The sequence below is a fragment of the Brienomyrus brachyistius genome, chromosome 23, assembly GCF_023856365.1.
Source record: "Brienomyrus brachyistius isolate T26 chromosome 23, BBRACH_0.4, whole genome shotgun sequence".
NCBI lineage: Eukaryota > Metazoa > Chordata > Actinopteri > Osteoglossiformes > Mormyridae > Brienomyrus > Brienomyrus brachyistius.
In genome coordinates, this window is record NC_064555.1 from 17,205,082 (window position 1) to 17,231,607 (window position 26,526).

The 26,526-nt window shown below is 45.9% G+C and overlaps 2 protein-coding genes across 4 annotated transcripts; both read right to left on the bottom strand.

Moving 5' to 3' along the window:
• Window positions 1-7,924: 7,924 nt before the first annotated feature.
• Window positions 7,925-11,115, bottom strand: LOC125719573 (UPF0500 protein C1orf216). Of its 2 annotated transcripts, none has more exons than XM_048994488.1 (2): window positions 10,627-11,115; window positions 7,925-9,597 (listed from the first exon to the last, which is right to left on the bottom strand). In XM_048994488.1, exons 1-2 carry the CDS (start codon window positions 10,629-10,631, stop codon window positions 8,583-8,585), a joined length of 1,020 nt encoding a protein of 339 aa, XP_048850445.1. In that variant the 5' UTR covers window positions 10,632-11,115; the 3' UTR covers window positions 7,925-8,582. The 2 variants fall into 2 exon arrangements, with proteins under 2 accessions (XP_048850445.1, XP_048850446.1); XM_048994489.1 differs by lacking the exon at window positions 10,627-11,115 and adding an exon at window positions 10,489-10,626.
• Window positions 11,116-12,575: 1,460 nt separating this feature from the next.
• LOC125719465 (claspin) lies at window positions 12,576-26,034 on the bottom strand. Of its 2 annotated transcripts, none has more exons than XM_048994258.1 (24): window positions 25,759-26,034; window positions 24,736-24,847; window positions 24,095-24,432; window positions 23,581-23,736; window positions 23,094-23,153; window positions 22,805-22,877; window positions 22,603-22,705; window positions 21,902-22,401; window positions 21,141-21,332; window positions 20,812-20,975; window positions 20,263-20,447; window positions 20,088-20,140; window positions 19,675-19,859; window positions 18,240-18,792; window positions 16,969-17,032; window positions 16,790-16,871; window positions 16,051-16,151; window positions 15,691-15,852; window positions 15,404-15,525; window positions 15,008-15,135; window positions 14,797-14,926; window positions 14,651-14,718; window positions 14,407-14,568; window positions 12,576-12,855 (listed from the first exon to the last, which is right to left on the bottom strand). In XM_048994258.1, exons 1-24 carry the CDS (start codon window positions 25,783-25,785, stop codon window positions 12,739-12,741), a joined length of 3,837 nt encoding a protein of 1,278 aa, XP_048850215.1. In that variant the 5' UTR covers window positions 25,786-26,034; the 3' UTR covers window positions 12,576-12,738. The 2 variants fall into 2 exon arrangements, with proteins under 2 accessions (XP_048850215.1, XP_048850214.1); XM_048994257.1 differs by lacking the exon at window positions 25,759-26,034 and adding an exon at window positions 25,395-25,722.
• Window positions 26,035-26,526: the final 492 nt, after the last annotated feature.

The window sequence follows — 26,526 nt, forward strand, 5'->3', positions numbered from 1 at the left end:
GCTGGAGCTCTCTTAGCTACCTCACGTTACTGTTGCTGCTGAGAAAACTCGCATATCAAAGCAGTAGCTGTCAGTCCCCTTTGACATCTGATACAGACTCACTTACTGCTTAGCACTAACCCCTAATCTGACTTCCCTAGCTGCATGTGGAGTTTGTGATTGTTGCTTCTAATGTAAAATCCTTTTTCTGTTCCTGTCATTTTGTCCATCTCCCACATACGTAGGAATTTGTATATCAGCCATCTGAAGCTTGATTTAAAAGATGAGTTTCATGTTTCATATGGCTTTTAGCATTTTTTGTAGTGTAAAACACTGCAAAAAAAATAAATTCCCCATATTTTTCACTCATGTGTGAATGAAACATTTATTTTTAAATATTTTAACATTCGCCTCGCACCTCCAGGCTCTCTTGTGCTGGGTTCCTCCTGCAGTCATGCAGCCACATCAAACTCCAAAGTGCCCGTAGTGTGTTCACATGTGCGCCAGGCGCTGGACTGGCATTCCATTCAGGGCACAGCTTAAGGCTCCCTCAACCACGCGATCCTGTACTGGAAATGTGGTTGAGAGACAGGCTGGATGAATTTTTACCATTTATGTTGCTGTTGGAAAAATAACAGTTCCGAAAGAAAACTAATGTAAAATTTCTTTAAATCATTATGTCCCTGTATATTTTCTGGAAATTTAAACCTGTATAGTATTTATATGTTGAACAAATCAAGTAACATATACTACAGAAGGCATATTTTAAAGAATTAATATTTAAATATCCACACATCTAACTGTATAACTGAACCACAATTAATTTTATTTTTGTCGATAAACAAAACATTTGTAAAAGTTACTTGTATGAATGGTACATTTATAGCATTTGAGTTTTTATTATCAAAAATCTTCAATTAGCTGCTACGTTTACTTTGTTGTCTTTTAACGGTCAAGGGGGTTTTCACAATATTTAAAGTGCAACGTTTATCATGGCACTGTAACAAATAAATTGTCTAATTGTAGTTTAATACATCACCACCTAGTCCAATATATACTTATTGCATTACATGTGACCTTCTGTGAGGACAGACTGGCAGAGATCCTGGACAAACACCGGATGCTAAAACACAGTTGAAAAACAGCACAATATATTTCTCAAATATATTTATTTATTTGCATTTTGCTGTCTACATTTCGCTCACTGTTGTTTTCCCCTCCTTCTTGTTATGCGAGTTTTGAGGATCCGTTTCATAGAGCTCAGAAGTGTAGTACAGTATGGATTGCATTAGCAGATTTTGTTTATTGTGTGTCTATTGTTGCCATCAGTAGTGTGTGTATGAGTGTGAGAAGGCAGAGTATACCTGTGGAGCACATACAAGAGGTATACTCACAGAGCATACACAAGATGTACACACACGGAGTATACACGCAGAGCATACACACAGAATACACACACAGAGTACACACAGAGAATATACACATGGAGTGTAAACACAGTATACACATAAAGCATGCACACAGAGTTTACACACATAGATACAGAATATACACATGGAGTATACACAAATGGTACACACATGAAGTATATACTCAGAGTACACACACAGAGTATACACATGAAACACACATACAGGGCGCTTCTCTTGTTGTACAATGTAATACGGCACCAAAAAATGTAAAATGTTGCGTTTAAGGTGTGGATGGTGGAGTGATTATTTTATGCTTATTTTAGTACTCTGGTTTTTTCCCCCTTTCTTTGGGTCTTTTTCACTTTTCCTCTTTCATGGAAGTTACCGCCTGACTGCTTCGTTAGGGCTCATAATTTGCATTCAGATTAATTAACTAATTACCGACGAATGTCCGCCGGCCACCCTATGCACGAGCTCGTCAGCTCTGGGCTTGTAATTATTTTAATCATTTACTTTCATCTGGAGCGCTCCTGTCATACTCCCGTGTTTAGAGGCCATTCTTAATTACCCTGCCAAGACCCTCTCCTCATCTGTTCATGGTGAGAGAGGGAAGAGAGGAAGAAAAAGGAGAGAAAGAGAGGGAGAGGGAGCCCGGCGGGGATATACTGCAGAAACACTGACAATGAGGAAGCACTCGGCACTGGGGGGGGGGGTTTCTCCCCACACAATCGTTCCGCCCAATCAGCCGCCCCCCTCTCTTACCCCCCGCCCTCTACCAGCCGCCACACGCTGTTCACTTCCTCTCTTCGCCTTTTATCACAGGCACACACAGGAACGGCCGCTGGGCTTTGGAAGCCAGGCTGCTAATGTAGTGACAGTGAGACAGACTGGAGTGCTATGGCACACCCACGCCTCTCGCTCTATCACCTGAGAAGATCTATATATTGCTTTGTCGCTGCCGTTCCCTCAGCCACCCGATATTGCCCTGTGTCAGAGCCTGTCCCCATGTTGGTTTCCGGTTCACAATGGCCACCCACTGCCCTGGAAGGTGAGCTTCCCGCTCAGACTGTTGCGAATAAAGCAATATACCTGGTGCATTTCACCTCTGCATGATTTAAGTTTGTACTGAAGAAAAGTTAAATTCACTTGGACGATTTGGTCGACAGCAATCCCTTGTGTCTGTCTTGGCTGAGACAGGGAGATATTTCAATTGAAACAGATGTGGTTGAAAACTTACTATACTTTGCTTGTCATTTTTTGGAGTTTATTGAAAATAAAGTAATTGTAAAAACCAAACGAGGGAATATATGAACAATTCGAAAGATGACCTATTCCAATAATATGAACAAAAAATATAAAAAATTATCCCATACTTATTCTTACACAAAAATGTAAGCTACTCCACAATCTGCATTATCCAGTTTTATACCGTGTTTAACCAGAATAAGACCCTAGAATGATCCACTCGTGTCATTACATGTAAAGCTGAGCAAACCGTTATTCGGAAAAAAAAGTGAACAATGAATTGTAGAGCTCGCATAAAAATAAATCAGAAAGAAGCAAATCCAGGCTGTGCCCCATCAAACGGCTGCTTGTACAATGCAAAGAGGTTCGGCTGGGATGGAGTATATACATTATTAACGGGAAAACCAACAGGTGCTGAAACATTTGCAGTCTTCTGCTTTAACTGGCCTCATAGGTAAGGGCACAGGACGCTAGATACATTCTGTGTCAAACGAGAGGGAATCGGTGTTTTTGCGCGGAACCGTCCATCTGAACAATACCACGCCATAGCAGGCACTCTCCTTTCTGCCAGAGCCCACTGGGATTTGGGTCTGAATTCGCCGATGGATTACGGAACCATCGCCTTGGGGTACAGTAATTCGAGCGGGAGACTGATCTTGAGCTGCTGCGATTAGGGATTGAGGTGATGCTGCGAGGGGTTTCGGGCTGTCACAACCTCAGGCTATACTAAAGCCCACTCTTTATCAGGCGCGAGCAACCTTTATATATGTATGCATTAGAAAAAGTTGCTCCATTCATGAATTAAACATTTGGATACAAAGTAAATCTTTCGATACAATGTAAAGCTAAGAAAATAATTTAGGCCATATGAGTTTTACTCGGCAAGCGAACAATGCCGGAAACTCAAGAGAATTGGCTGCGAGTGTTAACTTGGGTAGTTCGTACAATGGGCACGGATTTGAGCAATTGATTTTCACTCGTGTATAAAATGGTAGAGAGTGGTATTAGCCGTCGCCTTCTCGGTCTAATGTGCGATTTCATGCTGTTGAGACTGGATAGGACTGCGCCCCCTTTTACTTTTTGTCTTCCTGGTGTCACCGTTTAGCGGCACTTTACTTCCCTAAACTGGTAAGGGGTGTCGAGGGAACCTATGCACGAGAGATCACTTCATCTGAAGGGGTGAAAATGAGCAAAACAAATGGAAGTGACAAACCCTGAACAAATTCCTGCCGGCAGCTGCGCGCATTCGATACAGGCCGTCCCCAACCTTGGGCGGCCCCGCGACCCCCGTGCCTGGCACACGCACCTGCCTCTCCGCACCGCGCTTTCACCGGCAGCCGGATAATCCAGGGGCGTGGCACGGCCAGCCTGCTCTCAATGCGCTCTTGTGAAAACCTTTTATGCGTGAAAAAGCTCCCTTTTTTCCGCTATTGTCCGACACAGTTTTATGAGACAACATTGGGCATTATGAGGTTTCAGGATTTACATGGGACTCTATAGAGTAGTATAATCCTTTCAGGCAGTGAACGAATAAAAGTTTAAACCGGCTGTTTTCATATTTATTAGCTGGTTAATGCAGACGAGGCAGCTGAACCCGCCCCGACCAATAGGCTCCGTCACCCCGACTCCCCAAGACCGCGAACCTTCACGCCGAAGCACGTCGTCACGTTAATAATGAGTTATATATGTAGACAGGAGCGTCTAAGGCTAAGCCAGACTCGAGCAGTTTGCAGCTCTAAGTATGACGGAGCACGGTTGCAAGGCATAACTAAGTTAAAAACGAAATTCACGAAATATCTTATTCATACTTGAGCGTAAATAATTGAGAAATGGCCTGTTATTTACCTTAACACGTAACCACGCCAGTATTTCAAGAGTATTTACTTGCCTGTCGTATTGACGATTAGTAAAAGATGAGAGGTCAAACAGGGAAATAAACGTAATCGAAATATCACAAAAATTCTGCTAATTGCAAATCCATCATCCTGGTTCTGACCCATTTATTTTATTACTGGATTTCCTTTTTTTAGGCCCGTCTTCATGTCGTAAGTCTGACAACGGAAAGGATAAGTAATAAAGGCAACGATTATAAAAATAAGAGCTATTGGTTTCCAGAACGGAAACATCTGCATTTCAGAAAACAAAACGGCAAGGGAGAACATTGTTTTTTCGTTAAGAAACTAAAACGTGAAACATATGAAAAATATATTATTGCGTTTTGTTTTAGATTATTATGGATGTCATCATTGTTTTTTTTCTGTCATCCCTGTGCCAACTTAAATCTACAAAGCCAGCAGAATGGTAGATTGGACATCTGAAGAGAAACCATGAATGAACACGGACAGAATCCTTTGTCACCTCCTCCTCATTGAAGGATAAAAATATGGTTACCTGAAAGTGTTAAACTGGTCCTGCTTCCGGCACTGGACAATGGTCACTGAATGCCGGGGGGGGGGGGGGGGGGGGAAACTACCACCCTAGTGAGAACAGACCAGGGTACCCTGTCAGACCCCAAAGAGATTTTATTGTTAACTTCAGATTATTTGATGCAACAGCACTAATGTAACGTAATTCCACACTTATGAACATAAGAACCAAAAAATATGAACCAAATCACGGCAGTAGGATCCGTGTCGGTAATGCAGCACCTTCCGCGTTGTCCCTGTTGTGCACAAACAGCGAGATTTGGTGAAATGCTTATGCTACAGTCTGGTTCATATTATCAACTCCTTTTTTTCGTTATTCTCCGTCTTTGCAAACAGAGGGAGTATCCCATCTTCTCCCCTTTTGCTTCCTTGTTTTCCTGCTTTCCTTTCTCTCCTTCTCTGATGACCTGGTCTTTCTATCCGGTTTATCATACGGAGGCCGGAGGCATCCCTGCTCCACAGGGACCACCCTGCACACCCCCCTCCCCCCCCCCCCCACACACACACCCATTTTTTGTTTGCCCCTCACAGCCTCTTTTATGTCAAAGACGATTGTTTCCATACCAACAGAATGCTGCAGGGGCCACCACAGTCTGCACTGTCACGCCCCATCAGAGGAGGGGGCATTTTCAGTGTCACAGAACAAATATCAGCGACTTCTATGGATGCAAGCAGGGGGACGGAACACAGGTCATACTGGCACTGTAAGTGGGATGAGAGTCAGTATCTGAGTGTGTTTATGAACTGGGACAAGTGAAGTAACTATTCTGACATCGGAAATCCATAGTACGCCTACAAGTAGTAAATAATGTAAGAATCGAATTTAAACCCTCCCATATTCACGTTTTAAATTGTTCCATGAGGATTTCTGAAAACTATGTAAGCTATGAAAAGTAGGTTATAGTTGGAAAGAAAACCTGCACTCTTCAGAACGCCCTGACCGGTTCTTAATGCCCTCTGGTGTCTCTGTTTCGTAACTGCACCCGCTTCTTCATCGCCAATAATCGTGGCAACGTGTCGCCCTCTACTGGCCTGGTATAATTCATTGTGCCTTTTACACGACAGTAATGCTGGATGATGCGGGACAATGATAGACGGCTGACAGTCGCAGTCTTCATATCTAGGTCTCAGAAATTAGCATGAGATCTGAGGGTCTACAGCTGTGTGCACCTCGCGGCTCTCTCTTGACAGCTACCGTTTCACAGAAAACGATAAAATATGGTGCTAAACTAATTTCCTTCCCCTGATTTTAACGACTAAATTAGCGGATCGGCTTGAGCGGGAGCAGACAGCGGCACGTACCGCAACCCTTGCTGATGCGCGCGCGTCTCCCCCGGGTACGCGGCTGTGAATCCGTCGCAGTGATTCGCGCCCAGCAGGGTCCCCCTCGCACTTAGCCGCGTGACTCGCAGGTCGCCCCGTCGCGTGCATTACACAGTGCCGCTGAACCGCAGGATGCACACGAGGTGAGGATGCGCATCTTGATCAAAAGAAAAAAAGACATATGCCAGAGAATTAAAAAGACGTTCTTAAAATACGAAGTCCATACAGCCCTCTTTTATCCCAAAGCACTTATGGCTAAGTCATTTTGAATAAGTTAATTCCAGCTGTGTAGCAGGTTGAAAAATAGTGAACCTCGGTAATAAGGAGACAGTATGAGATGAGATGACATGCACAATACACGAGACGCTGGTCTAAGGTTTACGATAATTAGCATTTATATATAGGGAGGAGACGCCTCGGCCATCTCTGCTATTGTAAGTGGCGTCACATCACAATAAGGCTACTTTGACTCGGTAATCGTAAGAAATAAACTTTTTTAAGGAAAAGGATTCGGTGACACAGTGAAAATAGGCCATAATAATTTGCTACCTACGCCCGGGCTGATTTCATGCTTAGTATTCGTATTGCAAAAATAGGATCAATATATTCACTCTGCATGACACTCCTGCCATCACACGCGTTCATAAGCAAAGATAAGCCGAGATCTACTCCGGGTTAGCAGCCACAAGCGGGGATTATCCAAACTTGCCCAGGGCCCTTTGGCTCCTCAGAACGGCTGGACTCGCGAGTGTGTGTTGGGTCGGCTGCGCTGCGAGGCCCTGGGGCGCCGGCTGTCGGAATACCCCGGGGACCCGGCCTACTGGCGCCCTGGCCCCTGCAGACAAACTCAAAGTGCGGATTAGCCTGTGAACGCCGGTATCTCAGTGAACATGCACACGGGCCGGCGAGCAGCCCCGTGCCCCAGGCGCCGAAATTAAGCGCGCACACTCTCTCGGACTTCTGCCACCGCTCCCCCACCCATTCCGCCTCCTCCTCATCACCGTGTGACGATAACTATACAAACGAGCTCTGTGCCGCAGATAGACAAACGATTATAGCCGCAGCAACCCAGGAGCTCATTACCGTTATTTAAGCAGTAAGCCTACTTCAGATTGGCAACAGTTTTCACCTAGACGGAAGATCACTGTGCAGCGAGTAGGCTTGCACTTGAAAACATACAACCTCGTGATGAATGTGAGCCTCGGGGGTGGATCATTATAAAAAATATATAAACGGTGCCTTTAAATCACGTTTCACAGATCTGTTGCTAACCGTGAGTTACAATATCAAACTCCTTAATTCTATTACAGAATGAGAAGAGCTATACCCACAGCCATGTTTTATTACTCATTTTCTGCGGGCAAAGAAGCCTCCCAGGTTTGCCTCACGCGACTCAGATGCAGTGGCAGATACAGAGGTATTTTGCGAATATTTAAAAAATGATTTTGGAGGTTTGTATATTTCTCAAAAACTCCACAAAAAAAAAATAAAAATCACAGCCACTCGTAAATACAGATGGGTACAACATACACGGAAAAAAACATTTTTTATATGTTTATTACATCACAGATGGATTTTTAATGCATAGAATGCGCTTCAAACATTTACAGATATTGATACAAATTATACATTTAATAGATTGCTTCTCCACCCATCCATCCTCAAACTGCTTCTCCTACTGTGGGTTGCAGTTTCGGACTGCAGCACAGGGACAAAGACTGGGGAATCCGCTGCGCGAGATGGAAGTCCACTGCAGGGTGCATGCATGCGCGCACACACACACACACACGCACACAGATGCACACACAATTAGACTACTTTTATTATATAGATATATATTTCTGTACAAGGAAATGAGGCTGAGCAGCTGGTAACGGAAGAATTACACTAAAGTGAAACAAAAGCTTGTGGCTGGTGTGAAGACACTGGGCTCTGAAATCTCAGGTCATGGTCTTAATAGAGCACCAAAAGATTTAAAAATGAAAACTTGGCTGAGAAACTTTGACAAGGTGACATTATAGTTTAAAGCATTTGGGGACATCAACTACAGAAGCCCGTTTTAACAGTCGGTGTGACTTTAAGGATGTCTAACAGAGCTCAGTACTTTGAAGGCTCTCATTTATCCACTTCCACCGCTGTTACACAAAGTATGTGACCCTCCTCAGAGCTGGTTGGAGATCCTGCCCCTTCCTCTGCTTTACGATTGGCTGACAGTGGCGCTGGTGGGCGTGGCCATGCCTGCACCCATCCTCAGCAGCTCCTTCCTGTGTGTGAGGATAACATCGAAGCTGGACTGCAGGCGGTCCTGCTGCTCCTGCACCCGGCCCTGCAGGGAGCGGACCCAGCGGATCAGCGCCAGACGCCGGTACATGGTCAGCTGCACCTGGTGTCTCTCCATCTCCTGGGCCTTGAACCTCTCCTGGTCCCGAAGGGTCCACATGGCCTCCATCAACTCGTGCAGCTCAGGGCAGGTGTCTGTGTCAGAATCCGAGGAGCCTCCTTCGCTCTGGGAGTTCTTCATTTCCATGATGCTCTGGCCATCTCCAATCCTGCCCTGTAAACTTGTCACATTGCCCCGTTCTGGTGGCTCCTCTCCCCTCCCCCCCCCTGGGGGGACACCTCTCCAGCCGGGCTCAGGCCTGCCTGATCCATCCTTACCCTCCATGCTCAGTGAGCTGCTGCTGCTACTGCTGGAGCGGTAGCTGAACTCAAATTCCGAGTCACTCTCCTCCCAGTCCTCCTCTTCTTCCTCATCCTCCTCTTCACCCACCTCTTTGCTGTCCTCCACTTCTTCCTCCTCCTTTACATTTTCCTCCTCCTCCATCTTGCCCTCCGCGCCTTCCGGTGGCACACGACCACAGGCCTCTTCTGCGACCTCGATTTCAGGGAGGGGCTCCAGCGGGCTCCAGGATGGCAGGCGGGAGAGTGGAGACATGGGCCCGAAATGCGTAGAGGGGAGGAGTGGCTCGCGCCCCTGCAGGTTCTGCAGACGCAGACGCAGCTGGTTGCGGTTTTCATCCCCAGTGAGAAGTTCATCCTCATGCTCCAGGAAATTAAAGTTGCTATCTTTCTCACATTTTTCTGGGTGCTGGCCATTGCCATGAAGACGAAGAGACGACCCACCCCCTGCCCCTTGACCTCCAAGGACAGAGTTCAGAGGACAGCCATGTTGAACTTCCAACACGTTTTTGCTATAGTGAGACTCTGTGGCACTGTTGAAGAGAAACCAGAGACAGAAGTGAAAAGAGTAAAATAATAATGATTTAAAAAGTTTAAGTACTGTAAAGTACAGTATATTATTTGTAGGCTGGCTTTGAGTACTATTTGATCAGTTTTTTACTATTTGTTTCAGTTTATACGCAATATATTACTCAGTGAAAAAAACAATCACCAACTGAAGCGGAAACTGAAAGCCAGGGTTTGTTTTTACACATTATTTGACTCTAACTAAAGTCGAGTTTGATAGTTTTATGTTGTTTCCATGCGTTTTAGTGAATAGCCGCAGTGGCGTTACGTCAGAGCAGCCAGCGCGTGAGCAGACGCCGCGGAGATCCCGGGAAACGCCGTGGCGCCCATTGGCGCGCGCTCCCCCGGTGCTGAAGGACAGCGGCACGCGCTACCGGCCAGACGGGCGCGCCCGTCCTTCACGCCGTCATTCAAACGAGCGCAAAATGCAAAACCGATCGCCGTACTTTGGCATGTTAGCTGATGCGTTGGAGGATAACGAAACGCCGCAAGGCGTGTAGGAGGTCTTAATACGTTGAATCATTACGGCTGAAGCCAATTTGCAAGCGGTCGAACTGCGTTTCAGTGATGTCGGTTCATATGATGCTTTTTGATACATCAGTTCCTCAGAGTTGCTACGTGTCTTCGATAAGGCCCAATGCAGTTTACTCAAAATAGCAGAAAGCAAAAAATGTACATTTGGAATACCAAAGATTATCTAATGTTATTTTACCCTCGTTTCTCATTCCAAGCTTGAGAAAAACTGCTACATCCTCAGCACAAGCAAACTAAAAAAGGAGAACATATGTATAACATGGAGCGACCTGATTTTCCCGAGAACTCGTTACATAATAAGTAAGAGGTACTCTCAATCTCACCCCATATCACACCTCTTCTCGCTGGACCAAAATGTTACGATGCACCACACATAGCCAAGCCGATAGTAAGCATTCGCATTGCTTTATATCCTGATTATATAATTCACCGATCCCCGAAAACAGGGTCTATCATCTTACCTCATCTTAATTTCTTAAGGTTCTTGTAAAAAAAAAAAAAGACAGCGGCCTCCCTGTTTCTCTCCTCCTCCGACAAACCCAGCTCGGCGATGTTTATCTTGCTACGGACCTCCCTCCTCTCTCTCCCCCTGCCCGTGTGATTCACTTCCTAATCTGGGAGAGGACCACCGGACGGGAAGCGAGCTGTGCGGCAGCCCCGGCCGCGCTTACGATAAGCGCAGCAAATATCGGCCGACAACAAGCGGTCCGCCCTTATCTCGGCTCCGTAGTGCAGCCGACGCCCGCATTCCTTTGCAGTTTTCTTTTTAGCCGACTTTGTGGCGATTTAGCAGCTTTTGATTTCACAAAAAAAAAAAAAAATTAAGGTTCTTCATCACTTCCCGTCTGTATCTCTTAACTGTGCAAATACAGCATTTCTGTAGGTGAATTGTGAAACCCAGTTTGTGTATATTAGTAGGGTTTATCTGTGAGGCATATTTGCAGAAGGTTGCTGTTTCTTTCAATCTTCATTTGAATTTCAACTTGCCTTTTTTCTGTTTTACTGGGTGTTTATCGTACGTGTCTATTTGTGTCTCGTGGGAACAGGGGGGTTGGGGTGACATCAGACAAACTGCAGACAAAAGTACGCCACCCCCCCACCCCCCTTCTAAAATCCCATGACAAGCCACCGCTGCTGGCTAAACCGCAACACACTCTCCAGCCCCTCTCCTCCTCTCCCCACTTCACTCCCAACAACATAGTAATTCAAATGCCGTACCCTGAAGCTGTCCCCAACACACCTCCCTTCCCCCCGCAGTTCAACAGCAGCCTGTACACATGAAAAATACATCAAACACGGTGCTCGCCGGGGGCTCCATCACATGCAAAATCATCTCCATCTACCAAAGCTGAAAGGGAGCGGGCACAGAGAAATGAGGACAGCGGCAACACATATGATAGTCGGAGGTCAGACGGATAGAAAATGTGACTATAGAAAGGAGACCAGATAGACAAGGCTGAAAGATGGCGACTTACAAGAATTCAAGCATGACGATACTAATTTTTGATATGGCTCTGGCCTGGTTTGTTCTGAGAAGTGCACTCCATCGCAAGTGTGTGTGATTGCGGTCCATCTTCAGCTCCATTACACCCGAAACCTCTCACTGAAAGAATGTTCCAGAAACAGTATGCATGGGCATTGTATCTACCTTTCACAAAACGGACAGTTTCCCCACATAAGCCCAGGGCGGGTTGCATGTGGATTTTTTTCAGTAAGCGTTAAACTTAACAATGGCAAAGTTTCATAAAGTAAATATTTGCTTGTGCAGACAAACATAAAGTTAAAAAGCATATTAAATAACATACATTAGTTACAACTGGATTTAGGAGACTTTAGTTATGGGCAAAATGTTGGTGGACTGATCTATGGACCTTGGATTTTAGGGAACTGTTTATACAGTCACGGGTATGAAAACAGTACGTGTCGTTTTCCCTAAAAATCAAACAACTTAAAATATCTCATGAATGGTAAGTTAGATAACAAGGAAGCAGTTAACGAATTTAAATTCCAATAAGTTCACACTACTTCGGGGCAGCCCTGCTGTTGGATAAGCTTGTAATGCCAGGCATAACATATGAAGTTTTGAAAGCAACTACAGCAGGAGGCTCTGGTGAGCTTCTGCAAGCCAGCAGTTGTTTACATATTTGGCAAATACAAACCACAGCAGGTTCCAAGTACTTCATTCAGGGGTACAGGAGGACCCCTCCTGGACCTCAAGCTAGCAGCCAAAAAGGGGTAAATATACTGCAGTGTAGTGTTTGCAACAAGCCCCTTGTGCACGTACTCTCTCTCTCTCTCTCTCTCTCACACATACACACACACACACACACTTTGCAGGATGATTGGTCAACGAGGGACACAAAAACTCAAAACCAATGATACTTAAACACTTTTTAATTTACATCTTAAGAAGGAATCAATAAAAGACACACCGATACCTTGTATTTACATAATTATAGGCCGAGTTTGTGCATTACACAATAAGCACTGGCGACCTAGCTGAGGTTGGGGAATAAGACACAGGAGGGAGGCCTGCATAAAGATTAGCTTCGCCGAGGTGGGACACCGTGGCCTCAGCGCTCCAGGTAGCTGAAGATGCTCTTGGGAAGCCCCGAAGAAGAGTGTACGGGTCCCAGGCATGGCCGCTTGGCTGCAGGGGCCAAAGACTCTGCTTGGCTTCTCTTCGTCACCTGCCCAGTAGAAGACTGGTGTTAACCATAGTTTAAGGATTGACAATTCCACATTCAGAAAGACCCATTTAATAAGAAAATGCACCATTACCTTTGTAATCAACAGCACAGCAGAATGAGCATAAGACACCACTTTACCAAAAATCACCAAAATCAAAATTTCACCCAAATTCACATTATATGCAATGATGCTGTTCTTTAGCAAAGCTGAAAATGTGTTTTATATGCAACGTGCCACCGCATTTTCACGCCACGCAGAAGCCTTGTGATCAGAATCAAGCACAGTAAGGCTGAACAGTGCCCTCCTAGACAGAAATTGTGAATCCAATTTGATTGCGTCAATGCTACAATATAGGCTCTGGCTCCACCTACTGGAAAGAATGGGTAATGCAGCTTCTGCTCGCAAGGTTTGCAGTGGATAAATCAAAAGGAAAGCTCCACCTAAAAGGTTACATCACCACATTTCCCAAGGAAATCCACACAAGTTTAAGGGCTTATGCACATTCTAGCAAATCAGATCTTTTCTATTTTGTGCTGCATGTCTTTGCAGCCAAAGCATAATGTGTCTGCAAATCCACAACATTTTGAGATCCATTTCCACATATTACATATAAACAGCACCCAGTCTCCTCCTAATGCCGATTCCCTAAGAAATTTTCAAAAATCTGCATGAAACTGCCAAGGTATAAGCAGCTAGACACACACCGCAAGAAGCATAACAAAAGCAATAAAACATACACAAGTGCTATTAGATTCTGTAGGAACAATGAGAAAAACCCCAGGCCATCATTTTTGCACACTATACGAAAGTCTTGCGCAAAATCCAGTAAAGTTAAACCATCAGAACAAGTAACATTCTGGTGTTTAATACATTTCCAAAAGAATGGTCTCATTGCCATCATCCACATGAATATAATATTCATTACTGATACACACAAACCCAGAGAGACCAAGTACACTATATAGACAAAAAGTACTGGGACACACTGGGCCCCTTAGTTCCAGGGAAGGGAACTCCTAATGCTTCAGCATAGCAAGACATTTTGGATACCTCGTAATTCTATACTCCCAACTTTGTGGGAACAATTTGAATAAGGCATTTTTCTGTTCTAGCATGACTATGCCCCAGTGCACAAAGCAAGGTCTGTAAAGACATGGTTAGGTAAGTTTGGTGTGGAAGAACCAGACTGGCCTGCACAGAGCTCTGACCTCAGCCCCATCGAACAGCTTTGGGATGAACTAGAATGGAGATTGCGAGTCAGGCCTTCACATCCAACATCAGTGTTTGACCTCACAAATGCTCTTCTGAATTAATAGGCAAAAATTCCCACAGACATACCCCAACATCTTGTGGAAAGCCTTCCCAGAAGAGGGGAATCAACTGCACTGATGCCTATAAATTTCGAATGGGATGCCATAAAAGTTCCTGTGGGTATATTGGGCAGGTGCTCCAATACTTTTGTCCATATAGTGTATCTAATCTCATGATACCTACCATCACAGCACACAGAGCACATGGCTAGACAGGCATGTTACGGAGCTGCATGTTACCTGCTTTTTGGGGCATGCCATTGCAAAGGTGTCCTTCTCTGGGGAGAGGGTTTGGAAGAGGAATCCCCGGCTGTTTCGTGGGGCACTGGGATTAGCATCGGAGATGGAAGCCAGCTTCTGCAGGACGGCCCGAGGCTGGCTGAGTAAGGAGCCTCGCCTCACCTGGTAAGGGGAGGCATACACCAGTCAGATACACAGACTTTGGAGAAGAGGCACACATTATCTATTGACAAGTTGTACTCACCACATTATTTTGCATATTAAAGGGAGCAGATGAGAGGGCAGTCTTTTCCTTGGGGGCCATAGGACCCTCTGTACAAGAAGAGGGAAACTGAGTAAAATATACAGACGGGGGGGGTCAGTGGTGAGATATCAGGGACGCCTCCTTACCCGTCTGGGCCAGCTTCTTCGCCGTCAGCTTCTTCGCCAGCTTCATGAACTGGCTATCCTCCTGGCCAATATTTTCTTCCTCGTCATCATCTTCATTATCGCCAAGACCCCTCCGGGCTGCTGCCTCAGACTACAGGAGAACACAAAGGGTGAAGGGTGAGGGAGACGGGTGTCATGATGGGCAACCCGAGCCATTTCCAGGGATACAGACCTGTTCGCGAAGCCAGCGCTCCCTCTCTGCTCGCTCTTTCCTCCTCTGTTGCTCTGCCTGGGTCAACTCCTCTTCTTCCTCCTCATCCTCTTCCTCATCCCCATCATCACCCATCTCAAATCCATTGTCTAGACACAGAACAAAGTTACCACAAAATCCTGACATATGCGTGGGTGCATGCACACACATGAATAAAGCAATGATGATAAAAAAGACGCTTCATGAACCATCCGCTGTATTTTTTGACTCCACTAGATGGTGGTGTTTGTAAAAAAAAAAAAAGGCACAAAGCATGTGAACAGGCAAACAAAAGCACCATGTAGTGGGGCCAAAAAAATACAGCAAAATGTTTCACAGTGTCAGTTGAATAAGGAACAAAAAATAATGTCCTCTAACCAATGTTCTTCCAGTGGAAGCGGCGGGTGCGCCCAGGTCCGTCTGAGTGCAGGTCTCCGTCGGCCAGGTAACGTTCCTGGTACAGACGTAAGCGCCGCTTGTCATCATCCAGCACCTGTTTCCTATGACAGGACCACAGAGGACAGAGGTTCCACTGAACACAGACACATTGGGTATGTAACCGCTTACACCATACAGGCAAATAGACTGGAAAAGGTCCAAACTGAACACTTAACATGACTGCGTGTACATGCAGAACATGCATGCACATGTGGCTTGGAACTCACATGTGGATCTTGTTGACCTGGTCCTGCAGTTCTTCATCAGAAGGTAGCTCCTCTTGCACTTCATCATCCTCATACTCGCTTCCACCTTCGTCCTCTTCATCGTCACTTCCATTGTCACTGCCTGACAACTCAGCCTCGGACTCCACAAACTCTGCTAGGTGCCTTCAAACAGAAAGGATCGTGTGACAGAACTGCCCACTTCTGCTCATCACAATCTATTACACTCAGAGACTTGGGCGCTACATTAAAGTTTATTCATAAAAAAAAAAACCGTAACAGAATATATTAACTATACTTTGAAGACTGCTATGGCTGCAAGCCATCTCGAAGAACCACCATTCATCCGACCCCAGTACTCACATCTTCCGCTTCCCTCTGCGGACTCCCAGCACCGCCTCTGGCTCCTCCCCTTCATTTTCACTGCCACTTCCTTTTTTGTCTTCTTCCTCCATACTACCCTCCTGTTAAGAAATGAAATCAACTCAACTCAAGTTCTTGGTTGAACTGTAGTACAATATTAACACTGACATTGCAAGGACCATGATAGCCATCTGCGTAAAGATACCCTAAAATGTTTTTACTCTGTCATAGGAAATGAAACGGCAAGCTCTGCAATTTTAATGATCTTTTTCAAGATTAGGTACAGTGTTTTGTTTTTGAAAAGTGTAAAGTTTACTCGCACTGCTGTTGCATGAGCCCTGCATTGACTCTACAACAATCATTTTCGACTCTGCGGTTAGACCCACTCAGAGTGTGGCACGTCTGTCAGAAATGTAGCAAAATTGGCTCAGGAGGAGAAAAGTGAGCAAGAACTGCTCACTAAAAGAATCTCCTGTTGAATGAAAACCCTTGGGTTTCCTCAGAGAAGATATTGAGCAAAAGCAAGTGATGTGTCGGCAACTACGCCAACTTGAAAACTTGGTAGGTAAATTTTATTTGGCTAGTTGATTTTGGGTCCATTTCAACTCCTTTGTTTTATAAATATCACAATTTTAAACTAAAAATTTGACACACCCCGATGTGATTTTTTTCCCAATAGAGTACAGCCCTAGTTCTTGCCGTCACAAAAATCTGCTTCCAGATCTAGGGGAAAGCTCACCTCGTCGCTAAGGCTACCAATGTCTGACAACAGTCGAAATTCACAATCTTCCTCTTCAACTTCCTCATCTCTACGCTCCTCCCTGAAAGAGTGGAAACATGCGTGAAATGAAGAAATGTCTGCCATTACTGGTCATCTGCAGCAATGGGGGAAAACCATCTGCCATGGCATCTAGGTACCTGTGGGTTGGACTGCAAGGCGACTCCGGGGCCTGGCTACCGTCTAGCTGTGCTGGCGAGTTACCTGCATAGAAAGTGAATATTTACAGGAAAACAGTCACATACACACACACACTCCTGGGAGCAGCCCGGACCCCTGGTATAGTACCGCATACTACCACAAAACCAAGCAGGACAGTTCAGAAGAACAGTGCAGCTGAAATGAACATGCTTCTCTGGAAACAAAAGTCCATACAAAACTTAACTTCTTGCACCACTACTTGTGGTGCAAATAAGGCTGCAGTAACTTAAAAATAAATACAATTTCATTTTAATAATTACTCCGACACTTCCGCAAATGGGAGAATTACAGCACGTTCCATTTTTAGCCTATTCCAAACGCAGTGACAATAGTGACACTTAATAGTATATCAAATAAAAGGCGGCAAGAAAATCTAGCTGGTGGCCAATGGCCAAAATGAATACAATTTCAGTCTTATGTCCCCGATTATAAAATTGGAGGCAGTTGTTCATATACTGCTCTTAATAGGTTTGGACGCTGACACTGTCTCCAGTTCAAATCCCCTGGTCGGTGCATCATTTTGACCACTGGGGCCCCGAGTATGGCCCTTAACTCCAGGGACAGTCTGACCCTTCTGAAATACATGTCGCTTAGGATAAAAGCGCCAGGTAAGTAAACTAAATGCAATATGCGCTGTTCATTGAACACAATGTTAATTATTGCACTTCTAAAATCACTTCTTTGCTCACTGTGAAGCGCGGTGACTTCATTATAAACTATTAGAAAATTCTGCAGAAATCAAAAGCTGACTGATCAAATACCAAATATTTGAGTTACCGCCCAGCATAAGTTTCATAGAAATGAAATAACATACAAAAAATAAAGATTAAAACTAGAAAACATCTTTGGAAACCGATTGTAATACTTTGGTTTTTTCATTATAACCCTTAGCCAATGAAGTGAAACGTTTACATTTCATCACGATTAATTACCTGGAACATGAGACCATGGTTTGGCCACATTGAGGACATCAGTACATAATGTGCACTGTGTATTCAAATAGAATTCATTCAAGACCGGGCACATAAATCAGCTCTACAGCTTTGTCCTAAGAAATAAAATTACTACTTAAAAAACTTAAATATAAAAGAAATATATAAGAAAAAAACTGAATGAGTCTTTAAAACCTCACAGAAAAATAAACGGGATTTCAAATGAAAATGTCAAAAATTAAAGCCAACCTAAACACAGACGGGTGACTCAGACTGACCTGCGCTGGAGAATGTCCCAGAACACAGGCCAAGGAGCTGCTCGACTGCTTGCTGAGAGCCAGGCTCACTGCAGCCTCCCTGGGCCGCTCTTGACAGGGCCCTAGGTCCCTCCGTAGGACTGTCGCTGTCCTGTTGGGTGGCGAATGTCCCCGAGCAGAGGCCCAGCAGCTCACCGATGGCCCCCTCCTGTGTGTCCCCGCCAGGCTGGCCGGCCCTGTCTGTGCCCCTGGGGGCCGTGCCCTCAAAGCCCCCAGAGCAGAGGCCCAGCAGCTCACCCATGTTGGCGTCCATGGCATTCTCGTCAAGGCTGTCTGGCAAAAGGAGCCGGCGGTGGCGCTCCTTGGGGGCCGGGGCCCGGACGCGGGGCCCCACATTCAGGAAGCCGTCAGCATCCAGCAGTTGCGACTGCGTGTCCTCCTCCAGGGAGAAGCGGCCCTGGGAGTGGCTCCCTGCACACAGCGGCCCAGCCTCGCTCGGGGAGGACGGGGCGTACAGGTCCTGGGAGTCTTCCACTGGGAGGGAGAGCGAGGGCTCGGACAGCTTCCCTGAGCTCTGTTGGGGGGGGGAATGGGGACACCAGTTTGCACTGTTAGGCATCTCTAAGAGGAGACAAAATTACACATCTCACTCAAATATGGCAAGAAAACATGGTAGCTTTGGCAACTACCTCTACCAGGATAAGCCTCCACCTTGGAATACATAACCTCAACCATAGATTCCTTAGAGCCACACACAGCCAACCATGCAAACTACACCATGGACTCTGGCTGTACTGCCAACCAATACTAGCAATACTGTCAATACTGCCCCAAATTACTAAGAATTCATTAGACTTCACATACAGCTGACAGATTATGAATTTATCATAACAGACCACTTCTATGGCAGGGAAGGGCATGACTACCTCTTAGTACAGCTTACTAGCCTTCACCATAAGCTTCTCTTATGCAGGTCTGAGCCCAATATCAGATTTTCTGGACATGGGATTTCCAACTAAATCAGAAAGCTCATTATCATTCAGAGTACAGTTTTTACATAATGCCCAACAAGGACCAGCAGCGGCGAACATCTGTGTTACTACCGGGAAGGTGTACATGAAAGCTCAAAATCTGCTTTTCTTCTTTGATATCATGATGACACAAAACCAGTGTGCCTCAGTGGCACCCAAAATGATCATCGTTAAGCCACCCAGAACTGAAGCATTCATCAAGCGTTCTGCGAGAACCCATCCTTTAACTCCCTACTGTTGACCTGGTCCTATTACCTTGATTAGTACAGAATAAAAACACTGATAGTCTGTAAGGTGCTATACTTAGGAAGCACAATCTACTCTTGTCCTGAGGAAAATGTAACATGGTGCAGCAAGAACTGCTCTGATAGCAGGTTGGTGACAACGTTCCTGGAAAAGGTGCCACCAAAGTCACAGCAGCACACCTTAGAGGCTGAGCCCAGGAAGCTGGGCCTGTAGAATACTGGTGATGGTGAGCGGAGCGCGCTGATGGGTAAGCCCCTCCCCACAGACCGGTTGATTGGCTGGTATGAAGGAAGCATGGAGCCAATGAGCTCGAAGCTGCTGTTGTGACTATTGTCTTTAGCCAAGGAAAGAGAATCCTCTTCATCTGCAAGAAAGAAACCAGCCAACAAATGGACAGTGAGGAACCAAGAAACCACCACACACACATGCACCTTTCCAGAGGAACACCACACAGATTCACAAATTATACAGACAGACGGCACCGATCAAAACTGATACTGTATTTGCCTTTGTTGGCTCTGCCTGTCTTCGCAAAGCATACCAAAGCCAAAAACAAACACTTTTGCAGGGTCGTGGCCTCTCTTCTGCTTACCCAGCTTGGTGTCACCTTCAGGCCCCGATGCTCCTGGTCTCCTCACCCCATCTCTGGACAGAAAAGCACCACCAGCACAGAAACAGTAAGGCATCCCTGGCTGTATTCAGACACATTCAAACAGAGGCCAACCAAAACGAGGGACGATCGTCCACAAGCCCAGCACGACACTCACCCCAGGCGAGAGCTGGAGCTCCCAGCAAACAGCAGCAGAGTGCCATCTGTGTTCAGGAGGTCCGCAGGTGGAGACGGACCCTTAAGAGCCAGTGGGGAGTTGCTCCTTCGATTGTCCTCTGCGTCGTCTTCACCAACATCACTGTCGTCGTCGTGCTCATCATCCCCGAGCAGCCCGGTCACACCCTGCAGGGAGAGCGGTGTCAGTGCACATGCAGACAGCAGCAATCTGAGCATTCATGTGGGCAAGAAGCTCGAGAAGGGTCCGGCGGGAAAAATGGCCTGGCTCATAGCAGCCCTACAGGGGTGGCTCGCAATGTGGAGCGGGTACAACTAACATCTCCAAAAGACGAAGTGGACACAATCTCACGACAACTACACAACTTAGTGCAATTCACATTAAATACACCTTTTATTTTGAAATAACATTGGAAGCATTGCAAGAGAAATAAGGCACAGTGACCTTTATTTTGAAATGACCACTGCGAGGAAGCCACCACGGCAGTCTACACTTCTCCCACTGTATACTCGAGAAGCTCTTCACACTTACCTCTTCAGCATCAGATTCGTCCGTCATCTCTTCCTCCTCTTCCTCCTCCTCCTCGCAGTCTTCGTTGTCGAGCCGGTGGAGGGCTGCCCGACGTTCACGCTCTTCCTGCCGACGCTGTGCCATGGCCTGCTGCAGACGGGACTTCAGAAATACCAGCTTCTCACCTGTGCCAATGGGCGAGGGAGAGCCTCACTCAGCAGGCCCCGCGCAAGTCCTGCACACATTCCCATAAAGACCTCCAATCTGCAGGAAGATCTGGCAGATAGACCTTGGAGCAGGGGCAACTGTCACCATGCATGCAAACTGCTCTCTACAGCCAGTGACTATACCTGGCTTGGCATGGACAACATCCTTCTCGGTCTTGCCAATGGTGACTGTGACCGACTCCTCAAGCAGCTCTTGCTGGCCGGAGGGGGCGCTGCTGTCCTTGCGCACAATACTAAGCTGCATAGAACGCTCCCCTTGGGCACAGGGTGCAGGTTGGACATGGCGTAAGAACCTCTCCTTCAATGCCTCCAGAGCTGGACGGGGGGGCAGAGGACAGAGATGTTACCTCCAAATCCTGGAGACGGGCGGATACAATACACTACCAAAAGCCACGGGACAGAACATGAGAGAAACTGTGGTAACACTAGGAATTTTAACACAAAGAGAACAGCATGGAACTTTGGGCTCAAAAGAATTTGTATTTCAGTTCATAACGATACTGGGGTAAAAAAAAACCCTGAAGAACATTCTACCAGAAAAAGATGATTTTCAATGGAGTTTAAATAAATCATGCGCTACTCAGTCATATGACACTTTTCCACAGAATATATGCGGTTTCCTTCAAATAAGCCATGCGCAGAACACCAGTTTCACTGTGCATTTAGACAAAATCAGATAGTTGTGACAACCAGCTTGGTTTGGTCACGCTCCCTGCGCTGCTAGTAAGCATGGGAATGTCAGCATGTTTCCGGCTCTGGTAGGGCCCACATTTTACAATGGAAAACCTCTAGTTCACTGTACAGCTCCTTTCTCTGCAACAGTGGAAAAGCACCAGTAGTTGGGAAAGGGCATCAGGAGATGGTAGTCATGGACACTGACTCACCAGGGTTCACCTGGGGGGGCTCCAAGTGTACAAAGGCCCCATCATCAGCACACAGCCTGGGCACAGGTGCTGGATCGAGGCCCAGCTCCCGCAGGCGAGCCAATCGATTCTTCCGGGGCTGGGGCTCCGCTGGGGAGGGTTCTGTGGGTTCTGCCACCTTGCTCTGACCCAGCCTGAGCTCCAATGGCACTTGTACTTCAGACTCTAAAGAGGCCATCTGTGGTCCAACCGTGTCAGAATCAGTTTGGTCTCCAGCTGACTCCGACAGCTCCAACAGCTTGTCTGTACCCAAACTGCCCTCATCCTTGGCAGGCGAGCCGGGCACCAAGTCGGCCGGTTGCTGAGACACTGAGAGGGGGACCTCTGGACATGCTTCGGGGGACTTATCTACAGATTTAATGGGATCCATTGCATCAGCCGGATTTTCTGATTTAGACTGGTTCTGGTCAGGCTGAGGAGGTGACGGCACCTCTATGAGACATGTCTGGTACTGTGCAGACCTGAAAGGCATGGGGAATGTAGGTCACTGTCCAACCCCAAAACCCAGAGCCAAGAAAAACATCACAGGTATTACAGCATTTAAATACCCAGACAAATCTGCATTAAGCGGAGCAGACAAGCACTAACGATAAAAAGATCATTTGTACATGGAACAGAAACCATGGCTACATTCTAGACTCTCTCACACACACAATGCATACTTTAACAGCCTCATAGCTGGGCCTTCAGGTCGGGTTCTCCTCTTGTAGAACTGATTGATACTCTTGGGCTCAGGCATGTGGTAGGGCAGCCCCACAGAGGACTCTATTGAGAAGGAGAATGAGCTGAGATAGACCTCCACCCCGACCCCACCACTTGACAGATGTGTAGACTGAGAAAGCCGCGATGAAGCTGCTCACTGACCTCGGATCAGCCTCTGGCTCTCACTGTGCAGGTGTTTGATAGCCTCTTTGCTGGCCAAAGCTGCTTTCCTTTCCTGCCAGATGAAGCAAAGGTACATGAGTACAAGGCCGTAAACACCATGGTACAACCTGAAACGTCATTCTTGCAGGAACTGTTGTACTGTTCAGAAATGGTCAAAATTAAGACGTACTTTCCCTACACAAGGCAGCAACAATACATTTATCTACAATATCAAATTAGTAGGGTACTAGGGTAAGTTACAAAAAAAAGATTGAAATGGTCACCATGCCTTGCGTTGTGGTTTCTGTATCATCTCTTCATCATCGTCCTCTTCATACTTCAGTGCTGACTATTGCAGGAAACGCAGGAACAAGCATAAATATCAAACATGACACTGCCAGGCAGAGCCTTGAAATTATTTCATGATCATAGTCTACTGTGAAAAATTTGCACAAAGGTTTTGTGCAAGGGAAGGCCATTTTCAGGGTGTCACTAAGTCAAGGAGGACCACATAAATCAATCAGGACGTCACCTGGCTAAACCACATGACAAAATAACCAGGTGTATGCCCCCCGTAGAGTGTTACAATAGCCACCCATCGTTCATAGTGTCTTCATAGCTTTACTATCTTACTCTATACCAAGCGTAGCAGTAGCACCAAGATGTGCTTGGCCTGGCCCATGAGTATTTTGGACTAATCACTGTCCAGTACTTCCAGTTTTTTGGTGTTACTGCGAATGCATTTTTGCAAATACATCTTTATGGCGACCTCCCACCTTGTGCTTTTTGACCTTCTGCTTTACTGACGCTATGATGGCATCAAGACCCGCCTCTTCCTCGGGCTCCGCCCCTTCCTCCAGACCAGTGTCAAACAGATCATTGTCTCCAAGGAGACAGCCACTATCATTCAGTGGAGGGGTCACAGGACTCCCCTGAAAACAAAACATAGGGTTGCCAACTAACACCAAACAACATACCACACAGATACACAAATAAGTACAGATATGCACAGCACAGATACACAGACACGGACAGATAAGTAAACAGCATAGTGTTAGGATCAACAAGGCTGAAGGACATCCTGAGGGGGCCAGTGATGACGATATTCAGGAAAGGCAGCTTTTATTCTGAGTAAACAGCTACCAGCATAAAACTGTAAACAATTCGCTTTGATAGCTAAGCAATTAAACGTATAGAATCTGATGTTCCTACAGTAGAGGCACCCAGAATCATTCAGCAGTTACACCAGCACATCCTCCAACACCGCACTGCCCCCCCAAACACTCTCACCTGTGGGCTCTTGTTCTTCTTCACCCAATCCTTAGCCTTCTGCGACTTCTCCCTGCGTCGCTGGGATCTCTGCCTCTTATACTCTCGTTTTCGACCAGGGGTCTGACTCTCCGCCTGCGCATCACTCTCATCGCTCTCCAGCGGTGGCCGGACGACCCTCTTGCCTTTCGTGGAGCCCAGCTTGGCCTTCATCGCAGCACCACCAGCATCCTCCTCACTAGATTCTGACAGGATGAGTGCCTCCGCCATGCCAGCCCCTCCCTCCTCCTCCTCGTCACTGTCTCTCAGGGCCTTCAGAGACCGAGGTTTCCGGTTCACTTGGATGTCATCCTCAGAATCTTATTTTTTTTAAAAAAAGCAAAAGAATCGGGTAAACATCAAGACAATAAGGACAGCCACTACAGAATTCCCAATTTAAGGATGCTAGAATCACAATTTCAGTTAACGGCACAGTAAACGTTTAAGGACATGGTACTCAAACAACACATGCAAGAATCATATTTATACCCTCGGACCAGTGAAGTCAGACATCACCCCCTGCCAGTCCCACGACTGACATTGTTTTTTTTTTTTTTTTTATCCCTGGACATGTTTAAAAACCTAGACACAGGCCAGATGCCCCCTGGTCTCGGTCATATTACCGCTCATCTCCTTGCTGATGCTGGGCTGCTGTGTTCCCTCCTCCTGTGGTGAGCCCACACCACTATCTGAGTCACTGTTCGCTGCCTGCACAACTGCCGGCACCTTCTCCACCTGGGTGGAGGCCACAAGTGAAAGGTCAAAGTGATTAATTGTTATGGCAGGCAGTGTACAACAACGAAATGTGTCCTCTGCATTTAACCCAAATGTGACATAGCAGTGGGCAGCCATTACTTAACGCCCGGGAAGCAGTGCTTTGGGGTGGTGCCTTGCTCAGGGTACCTCAGTGGTACCTTGCTGGTCAGGAATTCAAACCAGCAACCCTTTGATTTCCATCACAAACGCGCTTCCCTAACCATTAGGCCACAATTGCCCCAATTACAGATTACAATTATCGATTGGCAAATTCAAAACTGAACGATTCCTACAAAACACAGTGTGTCGTTCAATTGCTCTAGAACTGACAGTACTTTGTAACAATGTGTGCAACCTAAGGTATTGTAACCATATTCCCTGTGCCGTCAATCGTCTCCCTCTCCGCGGTTATCTATGCATAATTAGAAAAATTATACATACCACTCTACGTCGCAACAAAAAATTAAACGAGCAAACAAATAGTGCCCTTCAAAAATTACACAAGGAACAAATAATCTACACCTACCAACACTTCAGTCGTCGTCTTACTAAACAGAAGCTCATCTCCACGGACAGAGAAGGACGTGGCACATTCAGAAGCGAAATTCATTTTCTTTTGCGTCGTATCAGGAGGAAAATATTTGCCATTTCATTTTAATCGGCCCCCGCTCGTGTCACACACCCTTCCAATTCCTTCTTGAAATCCAAAATTAATAACAGTATCACCATAAAAGTGAATATCTGGGTGAGTAAACCAGCGGCAATGGCCTATCTACGGAACCCACTCACAAAAGGCGGCAAGAAAAACGAGCGCCGTGAACTAGAAGGATTGCAATGTAAGTAAATAAATTAAACCGCGGTCATACATTTTAAAATAATATTAACGTTACCTTCTCCTGGGAGAGGACCAGGCTCATCTTAGTCCGGATTTTGTAAAATTACCACACACACAGCGTAGCACCCTGTAAACCCCTAAACCACCAAAGAAACAGCTATGCTCTATTATCGGCACTTTCAAAGAATATCTGAGCAGTCATTTAAATAATAAAACCATAAATATACCACAAACTTTAACAAATTAAATAAATGTTTCTAGCCTCTCTCCCTCCCGCTCATTCAACCTAAAGAAATTTCAACTTTTCGCGCGCCGACAGACGCTTGCTCACAGAACAGGTGTCACTCACTCGAGTTGTCCGACCTGATTGGACAGGTGCCCTTAGTCCCACCCTCCTGCCAACCACATAACACTGAGCGTTCGTCTAATAAAAAACAATGTACTAAGCCCGAATTGCTACAGACAATTCACGTGACACGCTGGTGGCAAATCAGAAACGACTAAACTGATGGCGCTTTAAATTTTTTACATACGTTTCACAATTTTCCCGTTGTTGTGTTCTGGGTGGCTGCAAAAAGTTGATTTACTTTAGTAATTTTGACTATAGTAGTTATGTCACTGTGTAGAAATAAATGATCACATATTTCTGCGTGCAGTTTGTTCTTTTTTCGGCTCTGCAAGTACAAAAGAAATTTTAAGAGATTTAAACGTTTTATCACAAATAGTTAAATGTCATATTTGAACTGCTATTCACAAATGTCGGCACCTCTCAATTTAAACAAAGAAAGTCTTGCATTCAGGCCATAAATGTGTTAAACCTACA

Bases quoted from the DNA above. Each gene is read 5' to 3' on its own strand.
- LOC125719465 (XM_048994257.1), bottom strand. From the start codon at position 25,478: ATGAATTTCGCTTCTGAATGTGCCACGTCCTTCTCTGTCCGTGGAGAT. The intron at 20,976-21,140 runs GTATAGTCACTG...CCATTGGCACAG, and splicing joins TGTTGTCCATGCCAAGCCAG to GTGAGAAGCTGGTATTTCTG. The intron at 14,569-14,650 runs GTGAGTACAACT...TCCCCTTACCAG, and splicing joins TTAATATGCAAAATAATGTG to GTGAGGCGAGGCTCCTTACT.